The 13688-nt window shown below is 39.7% G+C and overlaps 1 protein-coding gene across 1 annotated transcript; it reads left to right on the top strand.

Moving 5' to 3' along the window:
• The first annotated feature begins 6527 nt into the window (after window positions 1-6527).
• LOC146307725 (inositol monophosphatase 1-like) lies at window positions 6528-13115 on the top strand. The gene is made up of 9 exons (XM_084746767.1): window positions 6528-6672; window positions 8598-8702; window positions 8862-9001; window positions 9113-9217; window positions 10236-10281; window positions 10361-10469; window positions 10872-10980; window positions 12594-12745; window positions 12918-13115. Exons 2-9 carry the CDS (start codon window positions 8628-8630, stop codon window positions 13049-13051), a joined length of 870 nt encoding a protein of 289 aa, XP_084602893.1. The 5' UTR covers window positions 6528-6672; window positions 8598-8627; the 3' UTR covers window positions 13052-13115.
• The last annotated feature ends 573 nt before the right edge of the window (window positions 13116-13688 follow it).

Here is a 13688-nt window from a genome sequence, read left to right as displayed (position 1 = left end):
CATCTGAATTCTGGACGACTGACTTCCATCCCATCCCGGTCCCACACATCTACACACATCATGCACTGGTCAGATGGCTGCAAAAAGATTAAAAAAAGACAACACAGCAGCTAGCATTATGTTTAAAATAAACAACATAGTGTTTATTCATATTAGAACTGCATATTTATATATAATAAAATATGTTGTTATCATGATTTCAGTTACAGCCCGCTCCCCTTTTTATTTCCTGTCCCGTCCCAGTCCTGTAATGAAATTAACTCCCATCCTGTGGGATTCACGAACAAAAGGTCAGCTTCTAATTCAAACGCTTAGCAAACCATGTGTACGGCCTGAAAACACACAGAATAGTATTCCAGCAAATCTTAAACTTTCTGTCATTATTTCTGTTATGTTAGTGTTCAAGTGGGATTTTGTATTTATGACACTGATCTAAAAGTCAACTGCACTGGTTGCCAAGTTGCAGAAACTACACATTTTTGCATAACAGGGCTTTAATAAGTGTTTAATAATACAATCAAGTTTTGTAAGGATGTAAAGAAGACAGCAAATAAAAAACCAAAGTGAATAGATCCTGCTCATGCCCAGCCTCTCTTCAAGACCTGCTGAGACTGGTGTCAGCCTGCATCCACATGCTTGGTTGTACTCATAAACTGAAGACAGTAACTAGCAACAGAAGGGAGAGACTGAGTGTGAGCGTTTGTGCAGAAAAGTGCTGACATATCAGTTTGAATTTCTTTAATTAAATATGAGAGTTCAGTGTCATGACTTGTTCTCACTGAAGTATGTACGGCGTAAGCCATTCGCAAAATTAAGAGAACAATGTTCAATATAATCTGCACTGCTCCCACATTATATCATTGTAAGATTCCTGCAGAATGTCAATGCATAGATTTAGAACTACATCTTCAATCTCCAGCAAGGCTCTTAAACACCTAGATGACATTCTACCTGAATCGGTGGCCTGAATCAGCCGTGTGCTCAGGACATAAATAAATGTCCATATTTGCTGTGACCTAGAAAAATGATAAACTGTCTTTTCCCTTTATAAAACCTATAAAGTGAAAATCTGAAGAAAGAAAACCCATCTCTTGCGGCAAAGAGGAAACCAAATAAACAGAAAACAGGCCTCTCAAACTCCATAAAACACGAGAAAAAAACACAGTGACTGACTGCTACCGTTGTGATTTAGTAGAGAGATAAAAGCTTTCACAGCCATTACAGCATGTAAAAATTCTCTGCTGCATTTCCCCTGCCCTTTCATTCACTGCTGCAGATGCTGCACATGCAGAGCGGTGGACTGCCCCCTGGGCTGATGTGCTCTATGAAATAGCCTCGAGTTTTGCTCTCCATGGACCGTTGTCTCTGCTTTTTCAGCCTGTGTTTGCTGATGACTAACAAATGGTTTTAAAACACTTTACTTGAGCAAACCCAGGTCTTAAACTGCTGCCGCCCCCCTCCACAGAAATCAATGGTCCATGTTAGTCTGCAGCAGGGGGTTCAGACGTAATCACCAGTGTTGGGAACGATTTCCAGAGTCAGAGAGCTGAAGGCCTTCTCTGTCAACTCCACCTTTACACCAGCAGCTGCTCAACAAGTCTTGTTGAAGCTCTGTCTGTTTTTTGCTCGTTTACAGTCATAATGGCACAATCAACCGAGTTCTTGCGCTTCTACTGTACGTCCTGCTTGCTGTTAAAGGAAGTGCCAACTATTGTTCTTTGTAAAACTGGCAAGGCTATTTTCCTGCTACGTCCCAAAAATGTGCCCCTGGAGACTGGAAAGTGAGGTTCTGTAAAAGTTGATGAGTGTCTGGTTTTTCATTTGTTTCAATTACTTCTACAGTTTTGTTTCATTGTTTTTGTGCTCAGGCATTGGCTTCACTTGCCATCATATTATCATGCATTTTGTTTATTTTATTCACACTAGCAGTGCGATAATACCAATACCATTAGAACAGAGCAGTTGACCGTACATGAAGATGGTCAACACCTCTCCACTTCCTCCCACTGCACGAAAATAAGGCCAAAATATCTTGGATATGAGCACTGACATCCTGCGCTGGTGACCACATTTGGTGCCAGAGTCTGTGCAGTGCTGATCTGGGTTGGAGCCACAGTACCCAGGTCCTAAACTTATAAAAAAATGAACCCTTGAACAACCATCGGCATGATAAGAACTACCTAATATCTTGGAAAAATTTATTAAGAACTACCTCTGCTAACATGGAGGGGGTGGATTTTGACCTATGCTGCAGCCAGCCACAAGGGGGCGATCTTTATAGTAAATAGTCCAAATTGAAATATCTTAAAACCTATTAGATAGTTTGTTGTGAAACCTACTGACTGGTTATTTTATGCCTTTTAGTGCCACAAGTAAGTTGACATTTTGTTTTTGATGAAATGCCCCAAAAATTATAGAACAGAACCCTACTGACTTTGGTAATTGCCTGACTTTTCATATAGCGCCACCAGCAGGTCAGGCCCCATTTTACAAGGGTGCAAAAGCATGTATTGCACCCTCAGTTTAATATTTTTTTAAGTTAAAATCTAAATAATAGGTGCATAGTGTAAGGTGGTATGTCATGCATCCGTGATGTCTGCAGTTGCCCATGTATGCGTCCATTTGGGGCATGTTCACATGGACTGTGCGTCTCCATGTGCAGCTTCTGGATGTGCAGCTGCGCAACATGCAAAAGGGCTGTGTGAGGGTGAATATAGATCAGTGGATGCTGTAATTATCAAATACTGTCTGAGCCAGGCAAATAACTGGTCTCATAGCTCTGAAACAGCTGAGCCAATCACAGTTAAATGTGATAACGAGCAAACAGAGAGCCTTACCTCAGGAAATGTCTGGATGGTTCAGGACGTCATGACATGAATACACACAACCAAATCTGCACTCAGAGACAGATGGAATATGACTTAGCATCAGGTAATAATGATAAAAATAAAAATAAAGAAGCTGTGCCAAAGCAAGAGTATTTTCAATGTGTTTTAATGATTAAACACAAGTAACTTTTGCTGAAAAGAAAGTTGGAGAAAAGGCTATGATGAGCCCTGGGTATTAGACGTCAGAATATGGAGTCATAAATGACCAGTCTGATATGTGTACAGGTCTATATTGTTATACTGAAGCAGCCTGGTGTTGTTTTCAGGTGATTTAATGAAGGTAAGCACAGTAAACAGATGTGTGTAACATGCACTGCACTGTAGCGCAGCACTTTTCAGAAGCTGTGGATTTATCAACACATCATTGATGCCATTCTGACTCATAAAGCAAACTGTTGCTGAAAGGGAACGACACACTGTGCTCATCTGAGACTGTTGGGTCAAAGCATAATCTGTTCATCACGGACCACAAAAACTCAGTCTTGTTCTGTTAGGGTGATAAGGTTTTAGTATGTGAAGCACTTTCAGTTGCATTGTTTCAGTTGCATATTTGTATGATAGTACCTGTAAGGCAAGATCTCTGTAGGAGCAGTAAAAGGTTGTTAAAAAACACAGCCCTTCCTCAGGAAGAATTCCTGCTTGCTATACTGTATAGCATGACTCTGCCCTCAAGGGAAATTGGAGGCAGCCTCTCTACAGGCCAAAAAATTCTAATCATCTTATGAAGATGAATCTTGACTTCTATCCAAATTTCCAAGTACTTAATTCATTGCTTATTGTATTTTCGTCTCATCAGCAGCAAGTCATTAACAAATCTAACGCAGGGTGAAGCTGACAGTTTAAAAGAAGTCATCCAACATCAAGGCTTACATTTTCATCTATACAGTGATCATCCCCCAAAGATTGTGTTCAGTGCTAATTAGCAATTGTCACTAATGCGCTAAACATGACCTGCTGGACATCTGTGTGTTAATATTGTGAGCATGCTGAGCTCAAAACACCAATGTGCCCATGCACAGCCTCACTAGCATGGATTTAGGCTCAAAACTCTAAAAGGCGTTGATGGCAAGATTGTAAAGGACTGTAGACAGGAAACAGCCTGTCTGAAGCTCCTGATCATCTTTCATGGTGCACCATTGACCTTCAGCAACTTCAGAGATCATGGCAGGCCTCAGTTACAGCTGTGATTCCAGGGAACCAAACATCCAAAACATCCGTCATCCTGGATAAATTATTCATAACAGGCCTGCCAGGGAGATGGCAGGACTGATGTATTTGTTTTGCTTGTCCTATCACTTCCCTCTGCCTGTCTCTCAACATTTTAGAGAACGTCTTATATTTAGTGCACAACAGGGACGACAGGGTGACAACTGCTCTCCTGCTGCTCCCGGTCAAACAAAACTTTCAACAAACCCTCTCTTCATGATGATACCCCATACTGATGTGTGAAGTTCAGCAGAGGTCTGTTTATTTTAGCTGTGCAGCTTGTGAATTAAGTAACTTGTATAGTAGGATGACAGAGTTTTCTGTCAGGTTTGTCATGACACTCTTATGTGATGATCAACATCAGATCACTGACTTGTTTGAAGGGGTTCATATCTTCTTCCTTTGCTTTAGCACTCATGCTGTGCGAGAGCAAACAGCCAAAACAGGTTTAGGGTATTTCATCACACAGAAACTTGAGTTATGTAAGGTGTGGTGGTGATGAACATCGTGTCTGGGCAAGCCTCGGCAAAAAAACTCAGACAATTTCTGCTTTTTTTTTTATTAATGCAGACAAGGGTATCAGACAATGCAGAACCTAATGTACATTTTTGTCTATTTGTAATCTGATGTCTTAAAATATCTCTTCAGTAACACAGAAACCACAGCCATGCGCTCCTGCCTTTACATATGCTACCCGCTTTTCAAACAGTTAAATGAGCCACATACATGTATCACCATCATCGTCACGTTTCAGGTTGTAAGAGCCATAATGTAATTTTCTTGAGACATGCAGCGTTTGCCACTAATTGAACAATCCGTCTTGCAGCAAGGTATGACTTCCTGCGAGACAACTGTCTGGTGTTTTAAGAGAAGTAGCCTGAAGATTCAGAGAGTAGTATTTTATAATCCTAAATTAAGTGCAGCATGTATATGAATGAGCATGAGAAGGATTTGTGAGTTGCTGTTTGTAAGAAAGACAGTTGATTGCCGAGTCTCACTCCCAGGACGTCAACTATCAAAGTTTTGGTTTGGTAAAGCCTGAACACAGCAAAATGATGGGAAAATAAAAAGGTATGGGTGGAGTGCAGAATCTCTGCGGATGCAGGCGCTGCCACACACATCTAGTGGGTTTAGCGGTTATCATAGCAAGCAATCACGTGTGTGTGCATGACTGGCAGACCTGGAGCTTGTTGTCAGCTGATCTACAGGATCGATCAGGCAAATTTTTTTTTTTTTTTTGGTGCACATTTATGACTGTACACCGAAGCACATTTGTGATTCACATTTTTTGAAAAACCTCTTTTTAATGGCTGGAGGCATTATGTTTTCAGGTCATCCGCCCATCCGCTCCATTCAATTTTTCAAGAACGCCTTGAAGGAATTTCTTCAAACTTGAAACAAATGACCAGTGGGACTCAAGGATGAACTAATATGATTTTGGTGGCTAAAGGTCAAAGGTGACTGTAACATCATCCCCCACAAAAGTATTCATAAACTAATTATAACAAGATTTCACATAAAAGAAATAGGATAGTAGCAGTGCTGGAGAGTAAGTACTTGCATGCATTTAGTTACATGTAAATACAGTAAATTACAAAAAGTATGTCATTAATTTATAGTTACTAATCACAATGTTGGTGATCGCATCCAGAACTTCTTTTTGGGCTGCCTGGCAGAGATCTGCACCAGTGACCTCACCTTACACTGAGAGAAATGCACGCTTTCACAAGTCAGGACAACAACTGTTGGAAGGGAATGAACAGTTACGATAGTTAAAACGTTTAGACATATAAATGTACAGTATATGTAGATCTGTGCATCAGCTTGTGCTTTCATTTAGTTCATGAGGATACTGTTGACACTTTCAGCAGCCACAGTGAGAAACGGGCATGTATGCACACATTATCTGCGCTGACTCACCAGGGGACCTCTCAAAGTATTTTCCACTAGTGGAACACAATAAAAGGACATAAAGGGAAAGCTCAATACCTGTGAAGCTGTCAGGAAATATAAAACTGACAGGAGCTTTGTTTTGTCGTGCCAAATCCCATGTTAAAACTAGTCAGGACCTGGAATGTACACTTAAGAAAATTAAAGATTTTCGCCTCAGCAAGCTTGGATTATGTGTGAAATATTTATGAGCTGATATAAGAGTAGAACATTTTCTATACAGGACTAATTACTAGTCATGTAAGCTGTTGCATGCGCATATATGACAGAAATGTAGCCTACACAGCCGGGTGTGTCTTCCTATGACACCTCCACGTTGTTTAGAGAGGGTGGCTCAGGAGAATTACTGTGCAAAGACACCCAGAAATTTTCCACTTATATGCACTAAATGTACAGAGACTGTGGCATCATGTTGTTGCAAGTCTGCCTTCACGAGTACAGAATGTTTTTTTCTTTTTGCACGGGCTGCTATGAAGAAACACAAAGGGGCGGTGCTAGTACTTTTCCCACTCTGTCATGCCAGCTTTAGTTGCCTCATCTCTCCGGTGAGGCAACTTAAAGTTTTTCAAAAGAAGGTGCACTCGTATCTCAGAGCTATACCTTTGACAGCCCCACCTGACTCCACAAGGTAAGGTTTCCTTTCATTTTAGACGCACATGGATGATACATGTGTGCATCCAGGTGTGTGTTTATCGTCACAGAGGATGAATAATTACCTAAAAACTCCTTGTTTGTCATTATTGTGTAACTTTTCATCTCCAAAAACTCTTTATGTGTGTGGATTCTTCATAAAACAGCCTCTGCTCTGACACAGAGTGGTGGAATGCTCTCAACTACTGTCCTTAGGTACAATTTTGAGGTACTTGTACTTTACTTGAGTATTTCCAGCCAATATTGTACTTTTTACTCCACTACATTTATTTGATAACTTCAGTTAAATGGCTTTTAATGTTTTTAAAACAGTTACAGTTATAGTTAGACTCTTCACCTTCTTATACTTGTTTTGTGAGTGTGATTTATTCCTAAAAATGAGACATAACGCACAATACGCAAAGTTAAAGGAACAATATGTTGAATTTTGAGCAAAATAAGGATAAAATAAGAAGATACAAGGGGAGGGTGTGACCTTTGCAGATGGAGGTTCATGGATGATGAGAGAGGGACTATATTTATTATTAGTTTTGTATGAACCTATGCAGTTTTTAAAAGAAATATATATAGTGATAATATTATCATAAATTCTTTTGTCCACAACAATCATGTCATGAAAGTAGAGGATCAAATTGGCGTTTTTCTTAGACCATAGTGCAGGTATACACAAGAACTAAAACAAATCGACAAGGGTTAAAATACTAGAATAAAAAACTTTTTTTTCAAAAAGTACTACAAAGTTATATAAGTACAAAATAAGCTGTGGGTTGGAAAGGAGCAAATAACAAGGCACAGATGAACAAAAACGGTAATTAACTAATGAACAATTATATTGCAAACAGGACAAATATAGTGCAAACAGGGATGAACAGATGTGCGAGTTTAACATGGCATCCACAGGATGAGTAATTAGCAGCAGTTTTTGGAGGGCTCTGTACAAAGTGGCCGGTGCTCAGCGTAGGCGTGTGTGTGCATATGCGCTTGTACTTAAAAGTTCTTATAGCCGGCGCTGTGTAGGATGGGCAAGTTAAAGGTCAGACTTTTTGGAGGTACAGAGGAGAGAGTTCAGCCTCCAGACAGTCTGCTGTATAAAGATGTTACAGCGTCTGCTGAGTAGTTAAAGTTAGCCCCACCTTCATCAGCTGCAACATTAGTGATTTACACATTAATGCAACAATAATTATAATCCAGTGTGGGCGATTCTGCACAGTACTTTTACTTCAAGGATATTGTGATGCTGTACTTTTACTGAAAGTTTAGTTCAGATTACTTGAAGTGGGGTGTAGAGATGAGAAGCAGCAGGAGTACCATGCATCATAGCACATAAAATAATCTATATTAGTTTAAATGTACACTATGTTCTAAATACTTTCTGAGCTTCACCTTCCGTGCTGGTACTTCTTTCTGCTTCTCCAAACAACTACGAGGTAATACGCTAATTATCGATAAGTGAGACCACTTCAAATTTCAAAATAATGCAGGAAATAGCATTCACATATTTTAATTAGTGTTTACATATTGGAGAACTTCTGACTACCTCTGTCCTGTCCCCACTATGAAACCAAACCTGCAACCCTGCTAACGGCTGTTTCTTAAGTGCAATGATTATGAAGTCTTTTAAAACCTCTGGCCTGTGGTAGTGATTTAGGATAATGCAGAACAGACAGACAGCTGCGGAAGTGTTACGTAACTCATTCTTTTGTACTAGAAGTGTGCCAAGCATGCAGGTTTAGAAGTATTGTGCCTGTGGGCCTCAGAGACAGGGCGTTAACACTTTCCCACGACAGAAGTGTGACCAATAATACAGATTAGCCTTAAATTACTTTCGTCTTTTATTTAAGATGCACTTTTATGCATTTATGAGTCACTGTTGCACTTTTACGACCTTTTTTCATATTACAGGCTCTCTTCAGTAACCCCCTCATACACACAATGGCAAACACAGTGGATGATCCATGGCAGAGGGCATACGACATTGCTGTTGCAGTGGCAAGAAAAGCTGGAGCTGTAAGTAAGAGCCTTTTGTAACAGGGTGTTAAATGCATATCTTCTCTGGTGCAACACTGGGTACAACTTGAGAATTCAGGGAGATTTTGTGATGTTCAAAATATCCCTATTTTAACCCAAAGATCCTAAACATGTGCCAATAATATACCATTTGTTCAGGAAATTAGGAAAGCTGGAGAGAGCGAAATAAGGGTCATGACAAAGAGCTCCACTGTAGACCTCGTCACTAAGACTGATGAGAGGGTGGAGAAAATCATCATTACGGCCCTCAAAGAAGAATTTGGAGAAGGCACACACTGGTGAGGCATGCACACACACATATAAACCTGTATACATGGATGTCAGTATGTTTGGCACAAAATGGCTCTGTCATGTTGTGATATTGGTCCATCTGTTCCTCTGTGATGCAGTTTCATCGGAGAGGAGTCTGTCGCCAAAGGAGAGGCGTGCATCTTAACGGACAAGCCTACGTGGATCATAGACCCCGTGGACGGCACCACAAACTTCGTACATGGGTAAGATGTCAGTGACAAATTATATAACGACATAGGTTTTTATTGCTACATGGCCTAAAATATTCACAGTTTCTGCATGGCTTATTGTTGATCAGTACATTTAAATCACTGAACAGTAATATACAGTTATATTTATATGTCGGCCCTTTAATATTTATGGGGGTCAGAAACACTTCCCACCCAGTAAAATTTTAGGACATGAAATTCAGGATTTTCAGGATAGTTGTCTTTGACCTAAGCAGAGTTCCATCTGTGCTGTTGCATCTCTCCTTGATACCAACAGAGCCACATAAAAGGGATCATATCACAGAAATGGATCATTTAGGCACATTTTTTACAAATTTTCAAAACCTGAACAAATATGAAGATGCTGTTTTTTTTATTGCCTTAATTTGATAGGACAGCTGAAGATAGACAGGAAAAGGGGAAGAGAGGGGCGCAGGATGCAGTAAGGACCACAGGATAGAATCAAATTTATGCACATGGGGTGCAGGATTTACCAACTGAACTACCAAGACATCCCAAACATGCAGATACACTCTGTCAACTTTATCACAGTGCAGAAGGAGGTGTGCATCTACTCATGGATGAGAGGCTTGTGCACGTGACAGCATGGGATGTAAACATTAATGGTGTCCTCCTTGACTGAGCTGTAATGTTAGCACTATTGAGCTAGCTAGCATGGTGATACAGTTGACAGCATACATTGACCCACTGACCCTGATATCTACCAGCCACTGACACTAATTCCCCTTCCTGGTTGGTGGGTGTAGTTTGGTAAAGAAAATATGTCCTACAGGGTTATTTTTGATTTGGGGGTGAACTATCCCTTCGTCTTTGCGTTTACTTTGAGCTGATGTTACTTTGAGCAGATTTTGTGAGCCCCCTGCCCCCACTTCTGGTCTTTATGCTAAGCTAAGCTAACTGTCACCTCCAGCTTCATATTTCTTCATGTTTAACGTACATTTTTGGGGGCTATGTAATAATATTTTATGTACATGACACCTCTCATTCACAGATTCCCGTTCGTGGCCGTGTCTATTGCCTTTGCTGTCAACAAGGAGGTATGCCAAATCATACAAGAGAGTCAATAAAAGTAGTTTATCTGTATTTGAAAGCTGACAGAATGATGTTTGTTTTCAGTTGGAGTTTGGTGTGGTGTACAGCTGCTTGGAGGACAAGATGTATAAAGCAAGGAGGGGGCAGGGAGCTTTCTGTGATGATGAGCGCATTCAGGTGTCTGATGTACAAGGTAATACAGTCATATTTCTGTCTGTGCAGCTCCAGTCGCAACTTTGGAAATCATATATTGCACATTTGAAAAGGGAAACAAAGACACGAAAACCTGGCAGTATCACAAACTGAACCTTCAGTGACCACAAACTTGTACCATCATTGGCCTTGCTTTTGAAATTGAAATAGTATATCTGGAAACATGTCCATATACATGATCATTACTTTCACATCAAAGACCTCAAGGTTGTCTTTCTAAGAACATATTACTTAAAGCATTCAAGCAGAATCCTCTAGATCAAAAAGGTTACACACATTTACATTAATGACTGGTCCTGTATGTGTGAATGTGCTGCTTTACAGTCGACTGTCACGTCTGTAATTACATAATAGGGATGCCTTTGGCATGCTGTCATTGCAGAAATCAAAAAGTCCATCATCATCTCCGAGCACGGAACTGACAGGAGCCCGGAAAAAGTAAAAAAGATCTTCTCCACCATGCAGAAGATCCTCTGCATCCCTGTGCATGGGTAAGTGGTATGATTATTATACAGTGAGCTGCCCCATGGAGCCAAAACAGATAAACCACTTTATCTTCCTTGTATTTTTTTTGTCAAAGTTAAGGGAGGACAGTAACTGATCTGGTCATCTCTTGGTTTAAAAGCCACTGTTGCACGTACTGCAATCACAGAGAAACTGCAAACTACACAGAGAAAGCAAGACACCTTTCAAGTGAAAGCTAACAATTGAGATAGCCGCGGCGAAACCTTAGCTGAAGCTGAAACTTAATATATTCATTGGTTTGTTCCTTGCTATTATCTGTTATTGAAGAATACCCATTTTAATAAGCTTACTTCTTGGTAATTCAGTTTGTCATCCCAAATTACTAAAGAAGACTACATGCAATCAATTTAGAGAAAAAAACCCATGTAATTAACTACTATGTATATAAAATTATGAATTAGTTCATTATATTCATTTCAATATTAATATAAGATAGACAGAGGTACCTAGTATTTATTTCTGCAGATATAATATTTTTGTGGGCCAACCTAGAAGTTTGCATCGCTCTGGTTCTTACCACAAAACACTGATGGGAATTATAAATTAGATTTTGGATTAGTGCAGAAAATAAGTTCTGTAGTGCGCAAACGTTTACGATACTAAGTCACATAACTTAGAATAAATGAACACCACGTTAATGATGTTGATGATTAAATGAAGTTAAAAGGTAACGGTAGTCTATAATCAATAATGTAATGATGTTTGATGTCCGTGACAACCATATGGTCTCATTTAGCCACATGTTAGTGCCTTTTTTAAGACGTTAATGGGGTATAATGGGGTATCCACTAACATTTTTTATGTTGTAGAACAAAATGTGAAAATCTCTTAAGCATTTGTGAACCACAGACCTTATTTCAGTCATCTAACCCTTTCAAAAAACCCATTAACTTTGAGACAAGGGAACTTGAAGTGCTAATAGCTGACTCATTTGCTGGTTTTAGGACTCATTCTTCTGACCTGTTAATAGTCTTATCAAAATAAAGTTTATTCTCTTAAACAAAGTAGTTTAAATTGACTTTTTGGTCATTCAGTTTGTTTTTTTCCACATAACTAAATGAGGCCTGACCACTCAGTGAAGAAACCCGGCTAGCTAAACTAAAGTTGACTGGCTTAGCTGAGTACGGCAGCTTTTGACATCAGTGGAATTCATGCCATTTGGTTTTAAGCTACCATGAATTCATATCAATCAATATTTAGATGCGTTTAAGTATAAATCATTTCATTATATTGTTTTGAATAGGGATATTCGACTAGCAAAACAGCCACACACCGTAAATAATCAAAATGAAATAATAAACTGATTAAAAAGGGACGATGAAATAAGCCTATCTGTATTTTTAGGCATTATGTAGATTATACTGACAATTATGTATGTTTACAAAAGAATCAGCCTTAAAAAAAAAAAAAGCAAGAAGTTAAGGCACTGCAGCCTCTCTGTGTGTGCAGTTTGCCTCCCAGACGGAAATTTTTAAACCCTTTTTTCTCTCTACTTTACTACGTCTACAGTAACCTTTTGCTGCCTTCGCAGGGCGCTGTGTCCTACTTGTATTCATTCATCTCTGATCTCTCCTGACAGGCTGCGTGGGTCCGGGACAGCTGCCACTAACATGTGTTTGGTGGCATGCGGAGCGGTGGAGGCCTTCTTTGAGATCGGGATCCACTGCTGGGACATTGCCGCCGGAGCGGTTATAGTCAAAGAAGCCGGAGGAATACTAATGGATGTTGATGGTGTGTATGCTTTCAAATCTCTAATCAGATCATCAAGTGTTTAAGCAGCACTGAATGTCTTAGAGACTAAAGTTAATGAATGAGAGCGTTATAAGTGAAAACTGTGCCTGTGAGCAGGATTTTTTTGTTTCGGTGAAACCCTTCTTGATAAAAGCTTTATTTGGCAACTCAGGGGGACCATTCGATTTGATGTCTCGGAGGATGGTTTCAGCAAACAACGACATCATTGCTAACCGGATCATCAAGGAAATTGAAATATTCCCAGCGGAGAGGGACGACGCTCCGGTCCAGAAGAAAAAAGAATAAATAAATGCATTTCAGGTCCGCTCTATCATATCTGTGTGTCGTGAATAAAGTTGCTGTGCTGTGATCAACGCTGATTGTCTTCATTTGCCTACCGGGTGTGTTTCGTTGGCTTCGCTGCACATAATTTTAATCCAGCCACCGACTGAAGTGACCTCCAGGTTACGATTGATTGTGCTCCTCTGATTTGTCAATCAAAAACATTGATTGAAGTGGGTAACAGCTGTAATTTTACACTCAGCATTTTGGTATACCAGTATATTATAATTTGCACATACGTCTTTGATGCGCATCTGTCCATGTGTGTCCATGATCTTACACCAAACATGGGTTATTCAGTTTGTAGATGCACACTCACAACTGGCTGAACTTTGCATCAAATTAGACAAAAACTATGAATTATATGTTCTTTTTTTACACAGAATTAGACCCTAATCAGGGACACATTACAATAGAAATGTGCTCAAAACTAAAGTGTATTATTTCCCACAGTTAGACCTTTATTAGATTTTCTTAGGGGGCAATTCATCCTTTTAACAGGCACACAAAGGAATACAGTTGCATTTTTTTCCTTTGTGATAAAATGGTCTTCTTGGCACCACATTTAGCAACTTTTCAGGGTTTTTCTCTCTCTCTCTGC

Source organism: Lutjanus erythropterus, chromosome 21 (genome assembly GCF_056507025.1).
Source record: "Lutjanus erythropterus isolate fLutEry1 chromosome 21, fLutEry1.hap2, whole genome shotgun sequence".
NCBI classification, from domain to species: Eukaryota; Metazoa; Chordata; class Actinopteri; order Lutjaniformes; family Lutjanidae; genus Lutjanus; species Lutjanus erythropterus.
The sequence above is the reverse complement of the archived record's forward strand: the minus strand, read 5'-3'. Positions and strand labels throughout refer to the sequence as shown.

What these genes read in the sequence shown, in the direction of transcription:
- LOC146307725 (XM_084746767.1), top strand. Translation starts at nt 8,628, where the DNA reads ATGGCAAACACAGTGGATGATCCATGGCAGAGGGCATACGACATTGCT. An exon ending in TGGCAAGAAAAGCTGGAGCT is followed by an intron (nt 8,703 to 8,861) that starts GTAAGTAAGAGC and finishes CCATTTGTTCAG; the next exon opens with GAAATTAGGAAAGCTGGAGA. An exon ending in AATACTAATGGATGTTGATG is followed by an intron (nt 12,746 to 12,917) that starts GTGTGTATGCTT and finishes TTGGCAACTCAG; the next exon opens with GGGGACCATTCGATTTGATG.